The sequence below is a fragment of the Aristolochia californica genome, unplaced genomic scaffold (assembly GCF_029961685.1).
Source record: "Aristolochia californica isolate CCGP_79_NKW_82.1479 unplaced genomic scaffold, dmAriCali1.0.hap1 SCAF_4, whole genome shotgun sequence".
Classification (NCBI taxonomy): Eukaryota; Viridiplantae; Streptophyta; class Magnoliopsida; order Piperales; family Aristolochiaceae; genus Aristolochia; species Aristolochia californica.
The window spans coordinates 45,057,765-45,071,813 of NW_027182103.1; the positions used below are offsets into that span (position 1 = coordinate 45,057,765).

At 38.6% G+C, this 14,049-nt stretch overlaps 3 protein-coding genes across 3 annotated transcripts; 1 reads left to right on the forward strand and 2 right to left on the reverse strand.

The window, feature by feature from the left end:
* Nucleotides 1-705: 705 nt before the first annotated feature.
* LOC137962943 (serine carboxypeptidase-like 50) lies at nt 706-2,284 on the reverse strand. The gene has a single exon (XM_068810085.1). The coding sequence runs from the start codon at nt 2,172-2,174 to the stop codon at nt 816-818; it is 1,359 nt and encodes a 452-aa protein (XP_068666186.1). The 5' UTR covers nt 2,175-2,284; the 3' UTR covers nt 706-815.
* An 854-nt stretch (nt 2,285-3,138) lies between these two features.
* Nucleotides 3,139-5,099, forward strand: LOC137962344 (large ribosomal subunit protein eL32z-like). Its single transcript, XM_068809154.1, has 4 exons — nt 3,139-3,248; nt 3,619-3,713; nt 4,440-4,621; nt 4,785-5,099. The coding sequence occupies exons 2-4, from the start codon at nt 3,624-3,626 to the stop codon at nt 4,912-4,914; spliced, it is 402 nt and encodes a 133-aa protein (XP_068665255.1). The 5' UTR covers nt 3,139-3,248; nt 3,619-3,623; the 3' UTR covers nt 4,915-5,099.
* Nucleotides 5,100-6,358: 1,259 nt separating this feature from the next.
* Nucleotides 6,359-13,429, reverse strand: LOC137961978 (mitogen-activated protein kinase 10-like). Its single transcript, XM_068808654.1, has 10 exons — nt 12,842-13,429; nt 10,976-11,384; nt 10,694-10,821; nt 10,323-10,382; nt 8,908-9,057; nt 8,664-8,819; nt 8,223-8,434; nt 8,016-8,117; nt 7,267-7,421; nt 6,359-7,176 (listed from the first exon to the last, which is right to left on the reverse strand). The coding sequence occupies exons 1-10, from the start codon at nt 12,863-12,865 to the stop codon at nt 6,737-6,739; spliced, it is 1,836 nt and encodes a 611-aa protein (XP_068664755.1). The 5' UTR covers nt 12,866-13,429; the 3' UTR covers nt 6,359-6,736.
* Between the last annotated feature and the right edge of the window lie 620 nt (nt 13,430-14,049).

Consider the following 14,049-nt stretch of genomic DNA (forward strand, 5'->3'; position numbering starts at 1 on the left):
TTGAGTTAGATCAGTTACCCAAAATGACTAAAAGATATTCATAAAGTTGTTATAGGGAGTTGGAGAATACATTTCCACTGTCAGAAAATGTAACTTATTCTAGAAAACCTTTGGTGATGAGAGATAGTACTCTAAATAAAGTAATAAACTATCAGGCTCCTAATATGTTTCATAACCCAGAATGGCATGACGATTGCGCCATCGTTTGAACTCAGGATGATTATCGGTTCATTTTTTTATACTTTTCAACAAAATGGTAGTGTGTAACTTTATTAGAACTGGTTAAAAGCTTTGTCAGTGTCTTTTCTATGCATCTTCTATGTGGTGTAGACTTTCAATAAAACTGCTACTGATACCTTGAAATTACATATGGCATCTTTTTTTTGTTTTTGTGCTTCATTGAAAGTTGAGGATCAAGTCCAAAAACTTGTAGTGGCTGAAGCAGACTCTCAAGCTTTAATTCCTATTTATGAATTGAACCATTAAATTCCTCTGAAATTAGGAAAATAATGATAGTGAAGGAAAAGGTGAGTGAGATTCCACATTACTCGTATTCTAATGGGTGAAGTGGGCAAAGTTAGTGCAGTGCAAACATTCTATCTATAAGTCTTAATTAAGGGGTCTCATCAATTTCAATCTACAGAGTGGTGTTTAAGATGACAGTAACCTGAATCTATTGTTCAAGTATTAAGATGACAACACGATATTATATAACTCCTTTCTCATTGAAAGATATTGCAAATACCTGAAAACCAATCTTGCTACAGTGGAACACAAAAATCTCTGGGCCTCTAGGCTCTATTATATTTTGTGATTTAATCTCTAAAACCTTTGGATGATCCCCCGAAAATAGATCCTTGAATTCCATCACTGAACACACCTTTCTCAAGAATCCAATCTTCAATCATGGCTTGAGAACTCAAACTCTGGTCGGCAGGAACCAGGTGCCCTGCGCCTAGAACCGCAGCATGGGTTAAACTACCCCATCTCTGTACATATCCACTGAGCACCCCATTTACTTCCCATACCTTCCGCTCTGCCATTAGAAACTTCTCCAGTTCTTCCCACTCCATCTGTTCAATCCAAGCCTCGGAAGAAACCACTCCATCTTGCAGATCGAACTGCCCTTGGTACAGCAAAACCTTGCTCTTCTTCACCAATTCCTCCACCATAAATTTCACACTCTTCATCACGTCTTCACTCAAAGCATCCCCAACAACACCGCTACATTCGACAAAAATGATATCAGTCTTTGCTCCCAGAGCTTTCTTCACGTCTTCATTTTGAAGTAAATCGGTCACCAGCTGCGACTCATAATCCTTCTTCCTCCTGAAGTCTAATAGTGTAGATAAACCTGTCATGTTGCGAAGCGTATCCAAAACCCTGTTTCGGGCTTCCCAAGCTTCTCGCCATTTTTCTTCTTTAGTCAATCTCACAGCCTCATTTTGAAGTTGCTCGAGTTGGACCTGCTGTTTCCGGTTGATGAGGCCAGAGAAATAGGCTGTTACCGCATGCATAGCCACCTGGGTGACTGGGTGCGTAAGTCCGTTTCCAATCGCTAGCCCCTGTAAATTGATCTGTCGTGACGGGGGTAGACGTGAATTCTGCTCCAATAGGTAGTACCCAAATGCTGGAACATATTTCCCGGCATAGCTCTCGCCAGTTATATAAAGTGGACGCGAGCTGAACATGGGGTTTGCAGACAGGAATGATCTGAGAGCTATGCAAAGGTGTCTTGCAACAGTAGACTGGTCTCTGGGAATCTCCTCGGGTGTAGCGGCAACACTAAATCCAGCTCCGACCGGATTGTCAATGAAAAGCAATCCGAATAGACGATTCCAAGAGCCTGGATTTGGTTTTAGCGTCAGGTTCATTGGGCTGGTGGGATCAGATTTGACGAGCCAAGGGCCGAGCTCGAAGAAGTTGCCAGTCATAGAGGAGCAGCCGGGTCCTCCTTGGAGCCAGACGACAAGGGGCGTTTGACTCAGAAGTGAACTGGGTTGTTGAGCTTCATAGAATGCGAAGAAGATGGCGGAGCCTGAAGTAGTGTTTACGGGGAGGTAGCCGGATGTTGTAGGCAGGGCAGCTTGCGGCAAGTGAATGGTGGCGGCCGCCGGGAAGAAGAGGACGACGGAGGCGCAGAAGAAGATAGCAAAAGCTGCCATGGATTCCATCGGAGGTACCAATTGGTTGCGCAGAAATGGCAGAATTGATTTGGGATTTTCTTAGCCTAGTAGTCTTAGTTAAGTTCTTGCAGATGAGTAGATGCGGAACTCTACTTCATTGGGTCTTGACTCTTGAAATTTGAGAATTGATAAAATAATCAAATATTAATATCTTAGTAATTCAATATGAAGTGGCTTCGAAGACGATGACATATGAGGATAGGGGTGGTGAAACATGAGGCTGAAACCGTATCGATCAAATTCATTCACACTACAGAGAAGTGTTCAAGAAGACAGTAACCTGAATGTAATGTTAAAGTATCAAGGAAACAGCACAATATTTTATAAATCCCGTTCTCATTAAACTGATTTTCTAGTATTACTTTGAAAGAAATTGAAAAAACCGGATACCCATCTGCAGGAATGCAAGAGCCACTTGCCAAAAACATAATTTTGTGATTCAAACTATTCGATGAACTCCCGAGAATTGAACCTTTGTTCTCGTTGCTGAAAACACCTTTTTTTTATAATCCAGTCTTCAATCATGGCTTGAGAACTCAAAACTCTGGTCGGCAGGAACCCCTTGAAACGACAACACGAGTTTAACGACCCCCCATCTCTGTACATATTCACTGATTTAAAGCCTAGATCTTTAAAGTCAAAGTTTCTATACCATCTTCGTCTTGTCTTCTCCTTCTCCTCCTCGTCTCTGTTCTCATCCAGCAACCCTTAGACAATTATAATTTGTTAAACGAATATTTTTAATAGTTTAATTAAAAAATAGGAACAATTTATTGAGTCGATTTATAACTCGGGTGAGTCTGATCGGACTTTAGACCTAGAGTCCGAGTAGAGAGGGACTCAATTGGTCAATCTATCTCGGATTTTCAGGTGTTAGAGTGGTCGCAGAATCTAACGCATTGAATCTAACCCTAGCGGGGTACCCTAGCGCGTGTAAGCGCCCTTAGCATCCTACATATAAAATAAGACCCCAAACCCTAGCCGCAATTCCTTCTTCTCCAGGCTCTCAGGGTTTTGAGAACCCTTTAGGTCGAGCGGCAAGACCAAGAGATTCCACTGCCGGTAAGTTCCTTTCGATTCCTTTATCTTGGGTTCTCATTGATATATTCTCTCTACCGATAGTTCGTCAACTTGTTAGCTACCTTGTTTTATCTGTTATCACTGCTATCGAGTAATTTTCTGTCACTTTTAGCTGAAGTTTCTAGGTTCTAGCAGGATTGTTTCGTATGTATATGTAAATAGGTATCCAGATCTGTGTGTTACTTATCCCCTTATGCATTACCAACTGTGGTTTTAGTTGTTTAATCATACATTTCAGCTTATTCTGGTTAGTATTTGTTACCCTACTGTCTTTGTTATCTGCGACGTTTTTGTGTTTTGAACAAGTTGGTGCTTTTATTGACGGATTTTTTTCGTCATTTTGGATTTGAAGGAGCGATGGCGGTCCCTCTGTTGACAAAGAAGATTGTGAAGAAGCGCGTCAAGAAGTTTAAGAGGCCCCAGAGTGACCGGAAAATCTCTGTGAAGGTATTCGCATTTGCTATTTGCTGAACTGTTACTTCTGCTGCAGGAGTTATATTTGCTTGTTTTACGTTGTTTTGTCTATATATCTTACGTTGCAATCATGGGATTCCTAGAGAAGGCCTTGCGAACTGATTCTCTGCTCTAATCGTTGCTTTTAAACGTTTTTGTTCTTTTAAACGTATGAAGAGTTGTCTTGTGAAGTTCGGATAATTTTGTTCTGTTAATCAATTCTTCTATATGATTTGTACTTATATTATTCTTGGGAAAGAGTGTAGCTGGATAGATAATATATCCTACTTCATGTTGACATTTTAATTACGAGGTTTGAGATTTGTCAATGACTTTGATTGGTTTGGTTGGAGACTTGCTAGTATTTGAAAACTGTCTGAAGATCACACTCAGTAATATGTAGTAAAGTCTCATAGTTTATCTCATTACCTGGCTCAAGCTATATTTTCATCTAGTAAACAAATTTAATCACGTTTAATGGTCTTATGTTATATTCCTGAACAGTCTTCTCTTTTGCTTTTCCAATTGCCAGTTCTCAGCTGTTTTATATTTTTCAGGACTTGCTAATTACTTCAGCCCTTGTACATTTTTTTGTTTGATTTTCATAAGATGGGTTTACTTTTATTGGAATTACTTTAGAAGGTGATTATGCATCTGTTGGATCTACAATCTTTTCATGGTTGGTCTGTATTCCTGATTCCGTTGAAATTAATTGTGCAGACAAATTGGCGTAGACCCAAGGGTATTGACTCTCGTGTGAGGAGAAAGTTTAAAGGATGCACATTGATGCCTAACATTGGGTACGGATCAAACAAGAAGACCCGCCATTACCTGCCAAACGGCTTTAAGAAGTTTTTGGTCCACAATGTCCAGGAGCTTGAGCTGTTGATGATGCATAACAGGTATGCTTTTTTTGTTTTTTTGGTTATTGCTTTGTGTGAAACATCTTTATTTGTGAATGATGCCTATGCTTCCTTAATGGCTCATGTTGACTCTTTCAAATGAAATACTATTCTTCTCACGCCTGTATCCAATAATGTGGCTATTGTACCATGAAATCATCAGGATTTACTGTGCTGAAATCGCACACAACGTGTCCACTCAGAAGAGGAAGGCAATTGTTGAGCGGGCAGCACAATTAGATGTTGTAGTCACCAACAAATTGGCTAGGCTGCGCAGCCAGGAGGACGAGTGAGCGGGAATTGTGGTTCTCGTTTAGATCAATCATTGGTACTGAAAAAGAAGATTTTGTTTTGTGATTTCTTTTTGTTCTTGAACATTAAGTTGAATGTCATAAGTTCATTTTGAGGTGTTTGCTTTCATGTTACATGTCTTTGACGTCTAATGGAATTCTGCTTTTCTGCACTCACTGAGTGTGAACTAGCCATCTTCATTACTGTCGTCTATCTTGGGGCGTATTTGTGCATGGATAGGTCAGTTTTGTGGTCCGGCAAACGTCTTTTCCTATAGCGGATTTCCGTTTGTTTAAAGAGCAGCCATGGAACTAAAAGATCTTGGAATGTATTCTTGCAGTTTTTTGTTCAATATGAAACAGGTCAATTACAGAATTGGAAATTACAGCTCAATGGTTGTAGCATCGAGAGTTATATAATGCGTTGATAACATTATTTCCTCGGTCCTATTTGCACGAGGCCTCGATAAGCCGAAATAACCAATTGTAGTTTGCGGACGAAGGTCTCACTTACATAAATTCGTATATATAATTAGGGCACATCAGATTTTGATTGTTTGCAAGGGATCTCTGTTTCGATCAAATCATTTTATGATTTATATGGACAAAAGTAGTCGGTAACAACTACCAGGGAAAGTTGCTAGAGAAGCTGCCCTTCTCTGAAAATGAAAAATTGGAGAGCACCCAATTTCTTTTGAATGGGGATAGCCGACCCTTTCATTGATATTCCCAAGTCATGAAATCCAGGCTTTTCAACAACTTTTCTCAGACCACAACCACTGCGGTTTCGATCCTGAAAAGCTTTGCTTGCGTATAGTCTTGGCTGCTTTCTGTTAGACTCGATATCATTGCTTTCCATATAACATCATACGAAGTTTGATATATCTAATGCTCAGGTTTCGCCTTGGCAAATACTCTAATCTCCTGTGGGATCTGGAGGAGTTATTAGCCTGCTTACATCTCATAATATGGTCGCCATTCTCTCTGATATGGTAATAGAATATGTGGAGGTGAATCATCTAAAAATATGGTTTGTTTTCTTCTCAAGGAATGACGGAATCTTTTTTATGAAAGGTCTACCTAGATTCTGTTTCTTACAATTGCCTTTTTGCAGATATGCACTTGGGGACGAAGATCAAGAGTAGGAAATCCATATTTTTTTGGCATGTAATGCTGATGTTGAAGATGATGTGTTCGACATGATATTCTCCATACGATTTCTGGAGAAGATAACGGAAAGGGATAGATAAATCTGAGTTTTTTCCTGTGCCAAAGCTCAATTCGCATGTTGAGAAGCAAGGTAAAGAGTGGATTGATGCCACAGACACCTCACCTAATTCATAAAAGTTGCACTGCTCCATCTATACCTTTCTGAATGCTTGCACTCCTGATAGGATTTGTTTAGTCCAAATTGCAGAATGATCTTCAAACATTGTATTGTCTATATAGAAAACTATGATAAGAGGGGGTTTGGTGGTTTTGACCTCAATTGAATTGAAATTAATTTCCCAGTCGACTCTAATTAACCAAAAGTAAAAATACCTTTACATTTCTGTTCTACACTATTCTGTGCGGTTCTGCTCTCTTGGTCAATTAGGAAGACGACAACACAAATACAACTCGACAATATACCAAGAAGGGATTGGAAGCATAAATATCTCCCATATTGCTTGTTATAAATTTTCACTAGTCTACTTACACGTATGCGAAACGGCAACTGCTTGATTTTACAGTTGTTTAAGTTCCAAGAGGAACAAAAGCTGGACACCCTTCACCTGGCTGGTTCCTCGTTCAAGAAAGCCTTTCACCGTGAGAATTGCACCTTCTAGTACATTCTTGACATGCCAAACTGAACGGCACCCACCTTCCTATGAGCAGTTGCTGCTGCAGCCGTTGCAGCAGTTATCCCACCAAATTGAGACTTCGCTTGCAAAAGGTTAGCATCCAATGCTATGCGATCGTCGGCTGTCTCCACCTTGGATGTTCTTGAAAGGTAGAAAGGAGAAGCATTCATGTCAATAGCTATGTCAGGCGCCAACTTTGGTGGCAAGTGCGGTGGTTTCGAGTGAGTCAGTAGGTCGCTTTCAGACTCTGGATCCCTTTCTGCTCTGTCTGGCCTTGTAGAATTCCTACGGAAACAGTAGGGAGGAGGAACACCCTGAGGTGGTAGAACAGCATTTCGTATCATCCTCCTAGGATCATATGCATCTTTGATGCTTCCATTTTCGTATGGTGCAACTGGTCCGACCACTTTTCCTGGTTTTGCTGAAATTGAAGGCAATTTAGCATGCTTTTCACTGCTGATGAAGACAATATAATTTCAACATAGGAGTCTTAAGTTATCAGTTTATGTACCGAGAGGGATTCTTTGGGGCGCAGACGTCCTTGATACATTTGATGCTCCATCTGCTTCTCGAAAAATCTTGCATGCTTCTTCCGAAATTTGCCGATCTCTACCTGCTGGTAGCTGATCTTTCGGAGGAATTGTATTTGAATGAACAACAGTAGACCTGCAAATTAAATGCCATTGAAATAAAATGACCAATAGTCAGTAAATGAAGAAACAGCCATCATCGGGTATCTCTAAAGTAACCAGATTATCCATATAATAACATCGTAAAATAGGTAAAAAAAAAAAAAAAAAGTGGAGGTACACTAAGATAAGAAAGGAGTAATTTGAAGGTAATCAAAGTATTAATAGATTTAGGAGAGACATCATTCAGATATATATTTACTAATCATCCAGTTTTACATTCTCTTATGACTCCATATTATCTTTCAAAGAATTTAAGCAAATGGTTCGAATCAGGCCAACACAGAACAAATTTCAAAGTAACCATGCAGAGAAGCTATGTTCCAATAGGTTATGTCCAAGAGCACAAGTATATCATTTGCAAACACATACCAAAACCTTTTGGAAACTTTCCACCAAGTAAGACTGGAAAACACATGATAGCAACAGGTCGAAACAGTAATATCCCCAGTTAGAGGTTGCAGTAGAGGTCACATATATCAATCATCTTCATAGTGGGAAAACATTTCCAAGCAAAACAAAACAAAACATGTGATCATAATTTTGAAGAAAAATAAGCATCAAGGATTACCTTGGGAGGGATACATGTTTTCTCTCTAAAGGAATTACAGGCCCACTTTTACCACCATTTTCCTCGAGATGAGCAAACTGCTTCCTGAATTGGTCAATGGCACTGCAACAGAAACAAGCAGCAAAACACAGTCAACCATTAGAAACAAACACTGCTTCACCAACGAGTAAAATGTTTATCAGGATACTGAGTGCATAATTTTCAGACCTTGGATAGAGAAAATTTGTCCTCTCAGTTCCATTAAGATAATCCTTTAATAACTGTGGGTGATACTCCAATATTTCTCGAAAAATAAGTTCACGTATGTCTTCCTTTGTCACCCTCCGCCTCTCAAACTCAAACTCCATTTTTGTGATTGGTTGACAAGATGGCTCTCTCTCTACTTTGGCCAGGCCTTTGAAGTAAGGATCAGCAAGTGCCTAATCAAACATATGAAGGTATCAGACTATAGAGAGTAATTTTGCCCAAACAAAAACTTGACAATAGAGAAAGCTAAACGAGAACACATTCAGGTATGTGCATAACAAAGGACAAGAAGATTCACAAAAAAAATTCTAGAAAAACAGTGGAACAAATCCCAATAAGATAGTAACAGGTGAGAACAAATACTCAGGTAGACAATGACAAAAAGGAAAATTATGAATATACCTCCTCTGCAGTGGGACGATCTTTTGGGTCAAAAGCTAAAAGCCTTTCTAACAATTTTAGCGCTAAAGGGTCTGCATTTGAAAATTTCTGTGAAAAATGAACAGTCTGCTTCTTTCTCATACTGCTGAGGTATCTTCTTGCCTTCTCGTTTCGGACCTGGTTTCCAGGGAAAATTCTCACATATAAGTCAGTCTAAAGTTCTATTGAGAACATCAAGGAGTGATTTTTTATGAGCTTAGCATACCCGAGAGATGGTGTCCATGGAAGGTGTCCCAAGAAGATCTGTCATCAGATCCAATTGGTGAACAACATTTTTACCAGGAAACAGAGGTTTCCCGGTCAATACTTCAGCAAAGATACATCCAATGCTCCAGATATCAATTGCAGGTGTGTACTGCAAAATTCAGGAAGAATCACCATTAAAACAATATAATTGATCAGTTAAAATCAATTATTGCACTTTTAAGATGGTCAGTACATGCACATCACCAGATCCAGCACAATATACCTGCAGGAGAGGAGGTCATTTTCCTCCCTGAACAAGCATTTTTCTTTAATAACTATGAATTAAAACATAACAAAACCAAATATTCTACCAATGCCTAAGAAAATTAAAAATCTAAAAAGGACAAACAATCTCTCACAAACCTTCCATTACTAAGAAGTTCTAAAAAACCATCTACTAAGAAGGTTTTGAAGTAACCAATTCACAATGACGTCAAAGAGAGCAAAGAATACAGTACAGTCCAGTCAACAGCTTTTCCAGACTTAATGACTGATCATTTAACCAAACAAAAAGGTACATTCTACCTCCTAGTGTTCAGACACCTCCGCTTTTCCTTTCCCACAACAAGCAGCTCCATTTTCTCAAGAACACAACCATCCATGGAGCACTTTCCCCAAACGTAGTTTGCAACAATAGACAGAAACTTTAACACTTCAGCCCTCATCCTTCTTTTTCAAGTGGCAATATTTATCCAGGTTATCATCTCACAGTAAGAATGTTCTCTTAAACACATCCGAATGTCCATGAATTACTCTATTTTGAAATTATTCTTCACTTTAAAATCCTATAATAAAGATCAATAAAACACCTTATTATCTTTTAATATGATCATAAGAGCATAAGCTAATACAGAATGGCTCCTCCATAGTCATTTTAGAAACCTAGCCCAACCGGATGAAAAGAAATCATAACAGCTGGTCAACACCAATATCAAAACGTAGGCAAGAGCAAAAGCCTATAATAAAACTCAAATCTTCTTTGAACATGATAATCTACCATGTTACTTAGACAGCACTTGAGCTAAAATTCTAGGTAATTATGGCATTTCATAAGTAGCCATTACATAGGTGATTACGAAATCTCATAAACTTCAATGTTCCATAAGCAGCCAATAACTCTTCAAACAAATAAAAAAAAAAAAAAGCAGCCAGTATAAGAACACATTGGACAATTCAGAAAAAGTAAGATAGAATGACAATAATATCACAGTAGAATGCTCATCAGGAACTAAGTTTAACGGGTCAATGTGGAAGCCTCCAAAAAGACAATCACACCCTTTGCTTTTGCCACAAAGAATGCAATCATACTGAAGTTTTAAAGAATATTTCTTCTTTATAGAAAAACAAGAAAAATGAGAACAAAAACTAGCATACTTTCGAGAAAAAAGATCCACATAACTCCGGAGCTCTGTACCATCTTGTTGCAACGTAGTCCTGCAGAAGCCCATTCAAACAGGAATTAACATTTCTTTCACACTCATATGTTGCATATATACATACAACTATGAATGACATATTATTATAAAAGAAATAGAGGAGAGAGAGAACATTGCACCAGTTGATTTTCATTTTAAGTTAGAGAACTTACAGAAACAGGGTTTCCCCCTCCTCAAATTCAAATATTGGTTTCAAATTTATAAATCATAGGAATTCCTAAAACCAGTAGAATGAAGCCAATTGCAGTTTACACTGCAGAGAAATACACGAATATATAATTAAGCAACACGATGATTTCCGTGACATACCGTCCAAAATATGGTAGTTGGTGTGTCATTGAAAGCGACCCTTGCTAATCCGAAATCACATATTTTGAGCTTGCAATTAGCATTTGCCAATATATTCTTGGGCTTTAGGTCTCGGTGATAAACATTTGCTGCAGTCAAGTAGCTTTAACGTTAGAAGAAAACCAGAAAGTGTGACTAATATAATAAGATGAATCTTTGCATCAGTAAGTCCTGTTACAATGCATTGACAGAAAACTTGAAAAATTATCTCTACTAAAGGCTACAGATGTAAAGAATGCTTACCGGTGTGGATGTACTTCAATGCTCGAAGAAGCTGATATAGAAAAAATTGATAGTGCTCCCTTGTCAAGTCATCGTTGGCCTTAATCACTTGGTGAAGATCTGACTCCATGAGCTCGAACACAACGTAAATATCCTTAAAGTCTCTTCTTGATGGAGGTAACATAATGTGCTTAATTTCAACAATATCAGGATGGCGCAAAAGCCTAAGTAACTTTATCTCCCGCAGAATCCGAGCAGCATCAGAAATGTGCTCAAAAATGTCATGTATCTTTTTTATGGCAACTTTTTCTCCAGTATGGGTATCAATTGCTGAGCACACAACACCATAGCTTCCTTTCCCAATGACCTCCTGAATTTTGTATCTACTGGCATCACCATATTCAGTGAAGAAGTCCATCTCAGATTGACCCTATCAAAACGAAACCATTTATTGTGGCAAAGCTTCAGATATTCATGATTCACTGAAAAGGAGTTAATTATGTCCAGCACAGCAATAACAGTTTCAACTGCAGAGCAAAATAACCAGTTGAGCCAGCTATGTGCAACCACAATAGGAACAACCAGAGTGGGGGAAAGTAAATACTCATCATGAAGTAGTTTCAAGAAATACAAGAAAAGAATCATTTCAAATGTCAAAGAATAGAAAGGCAGAAACAAAAATTTCTGTATGAATTGGATAATGCAGAATAGTATGATCAGAAGTTAATTGTCATGGACTTCCCATTTCTTTTCTGCCAAATACAGCATAATGAATGGCAGAAATTTCAATATCATGATACAGAAGAATGGGTACCAACTAGGACAAGATGATGGGCGAAAACACAATACAATAAAATAAAAAATCTTCGTGAAGACATGTTCAGACTCGCAGCAGAGTTACAATAAACACCAAAATACATATATATATATATATATATATATATATAAGGCTTGAACTAAAGCACGAAGCTCAAGCAGCGTAGTGCTCTGGTCAGTTACAACTAACATAGAGGCTTCAGTGAGAGTTGACTCAATATCTGTACCATTAACCAAAACCTACCTTAGCCAGAAATGGAATCCATCCATGAATTGCAACTCTAAAAACCGATGAGTCACTATTTACAGCTCAACTAGTTTTTTTTTTTTTTTCCAGTGCCAAGGAGGCAACCCATGTATCAACTAATAAATCCAGATAAAGGAACATACTTGAGCATTTTCCACTAGACTAAAATATAACCAAACCCTTCAAATAGGAGCGACCAATATTCCCGATTTCCCCTGGATCACTACTAGATGAAAACCAAAAGAAAAAGCTCGTAGGTTGCTTTTCCAGACCAATTAGACAGAAGACAGTGACAATAGCAACTAAGACAGTTGCTACTTTTAGCAAGAGAATCAGGTTCTTCTGGAAATGCCCAGTGATGTAATAACGCGTAAAGATAAAGCCGGCAGTCAGAATCTAAGAGGCTCTGATCAGCCATAGCACTTACTTTACTAGTCGCTTTAAGAAAAAATTCAAATCCTAAGAACAATGAGAAAAAACAGGCCAGAGGAATCTCCCGTAATCACACAGCTAAAAAGGAAATAAATTAACTACGAAAAGATGGGACGAATAGACCATAAAGTTTCATCAGAAGGAACGGAACAGATGAGAAGATGAGAAAAAAGCAAGCGGTAATGCAAGTTTGCAATTCCAGAAACCAACGGCAACAATGATACCAAATATCCGATCTTTATCAATCTGCCAACCGACAGCCAAGGCTGCTTAAAAATGTTTCATAAAAAGAAATAGACCAATTGAAAATTTCCAGCGCAACTGGAGAGATACAGATCCCCGCATCTCAACCAAATTGAAAAGACGAAGAGAAAGATTTCACAAACCCTAACCTTCTTTCGCTGGTCTTGCTGCATTTTCGCTTCAATATCTTACTCCAAAAGAATTTTCGAAAACGTCGATTTTTTTATTATCAAACGTTCACATAAACAAGGCTGCAGAAACCACAATAAAGCTTGTCACAGTCGTTCAAGAAATCAACCACATTTCCCCCATCGACCCCTGCTCCGAATCACAAAGCCGCAATCTCGCCTTAGTCTCTTCGAATTCTTCACGAAACATAGAAAGCAAAGCAGATCCCTCATGCACTTCTGTTCACGCCGAATCCAATGAAACGAAATAACGATTTCGCCAACGATCATAGAGAGAGACGCTGCCTCTGCGAACAATGCATCGCCGAACCCGATATTGGATAAGCTTACTACATAGAAGAGATCAGAGCATAAAACTAAAAGATTCTTTCTGTTAAACTCTTAATGCCGCCTAACCGGCAGACAGATGGAGGGATCCGACGGGAGAGTATGAAAGATAATTAAAAGAATAAAGAAGGATCAGAAACTGCAGACAAGTGTTCGCAGATCAAAACCCTATTTCGTTTTTCAGGATTGCTCAAGACGGAGAAAGAAAGAGATGAGGGGAAGCAAGAGCCGAGAAGAAAACAAAGCTTTAGACCACGAATCTAGGGCGTTTTGTACCGAAGTATTGGGTGTAAATACGGCGGGTTGTACAGTTACGGCAGTGGCAAGACGAGGTAACTTATGCATCGTTCAATGGCTGTTTCGTAGATCAAGAGTTGGGCGAGAGAGTAAACGAAGAGATTCTTTGCGTGACTGCGGTTTTTTTAGCCGTTGGGGTTGGTGCCGTGTCCGACCATCGACACCCACGGCTTAGTTTTCTTCCGATACGGATAAGATACCTAAATCGCACAGACCGAGATACCCTTCAAAAAAAAATTTAAGGGAAAAAATGGCAGTCTTTACCAAAGATATCGGTTGTTGTGGATAAGGTTCTCAGACACAGGTTATCCTCTTTCCTCATTTATTGTGAAATATCTACAAGAAAATAAAAATATATTTTTTTTATTAACTATTTTTAAAAATAATAATAATCACATTATATTTTTAAAAATAATAATAATCACATTATATTTTTAAACATAAATATTATATTTTTATTATATTTCTATATTGTATTGGTACAAAAGTAACCATGGCCCTCCAACGAGGACAATGCTTTCAATTAAAGTGATAAGGGGTATTAA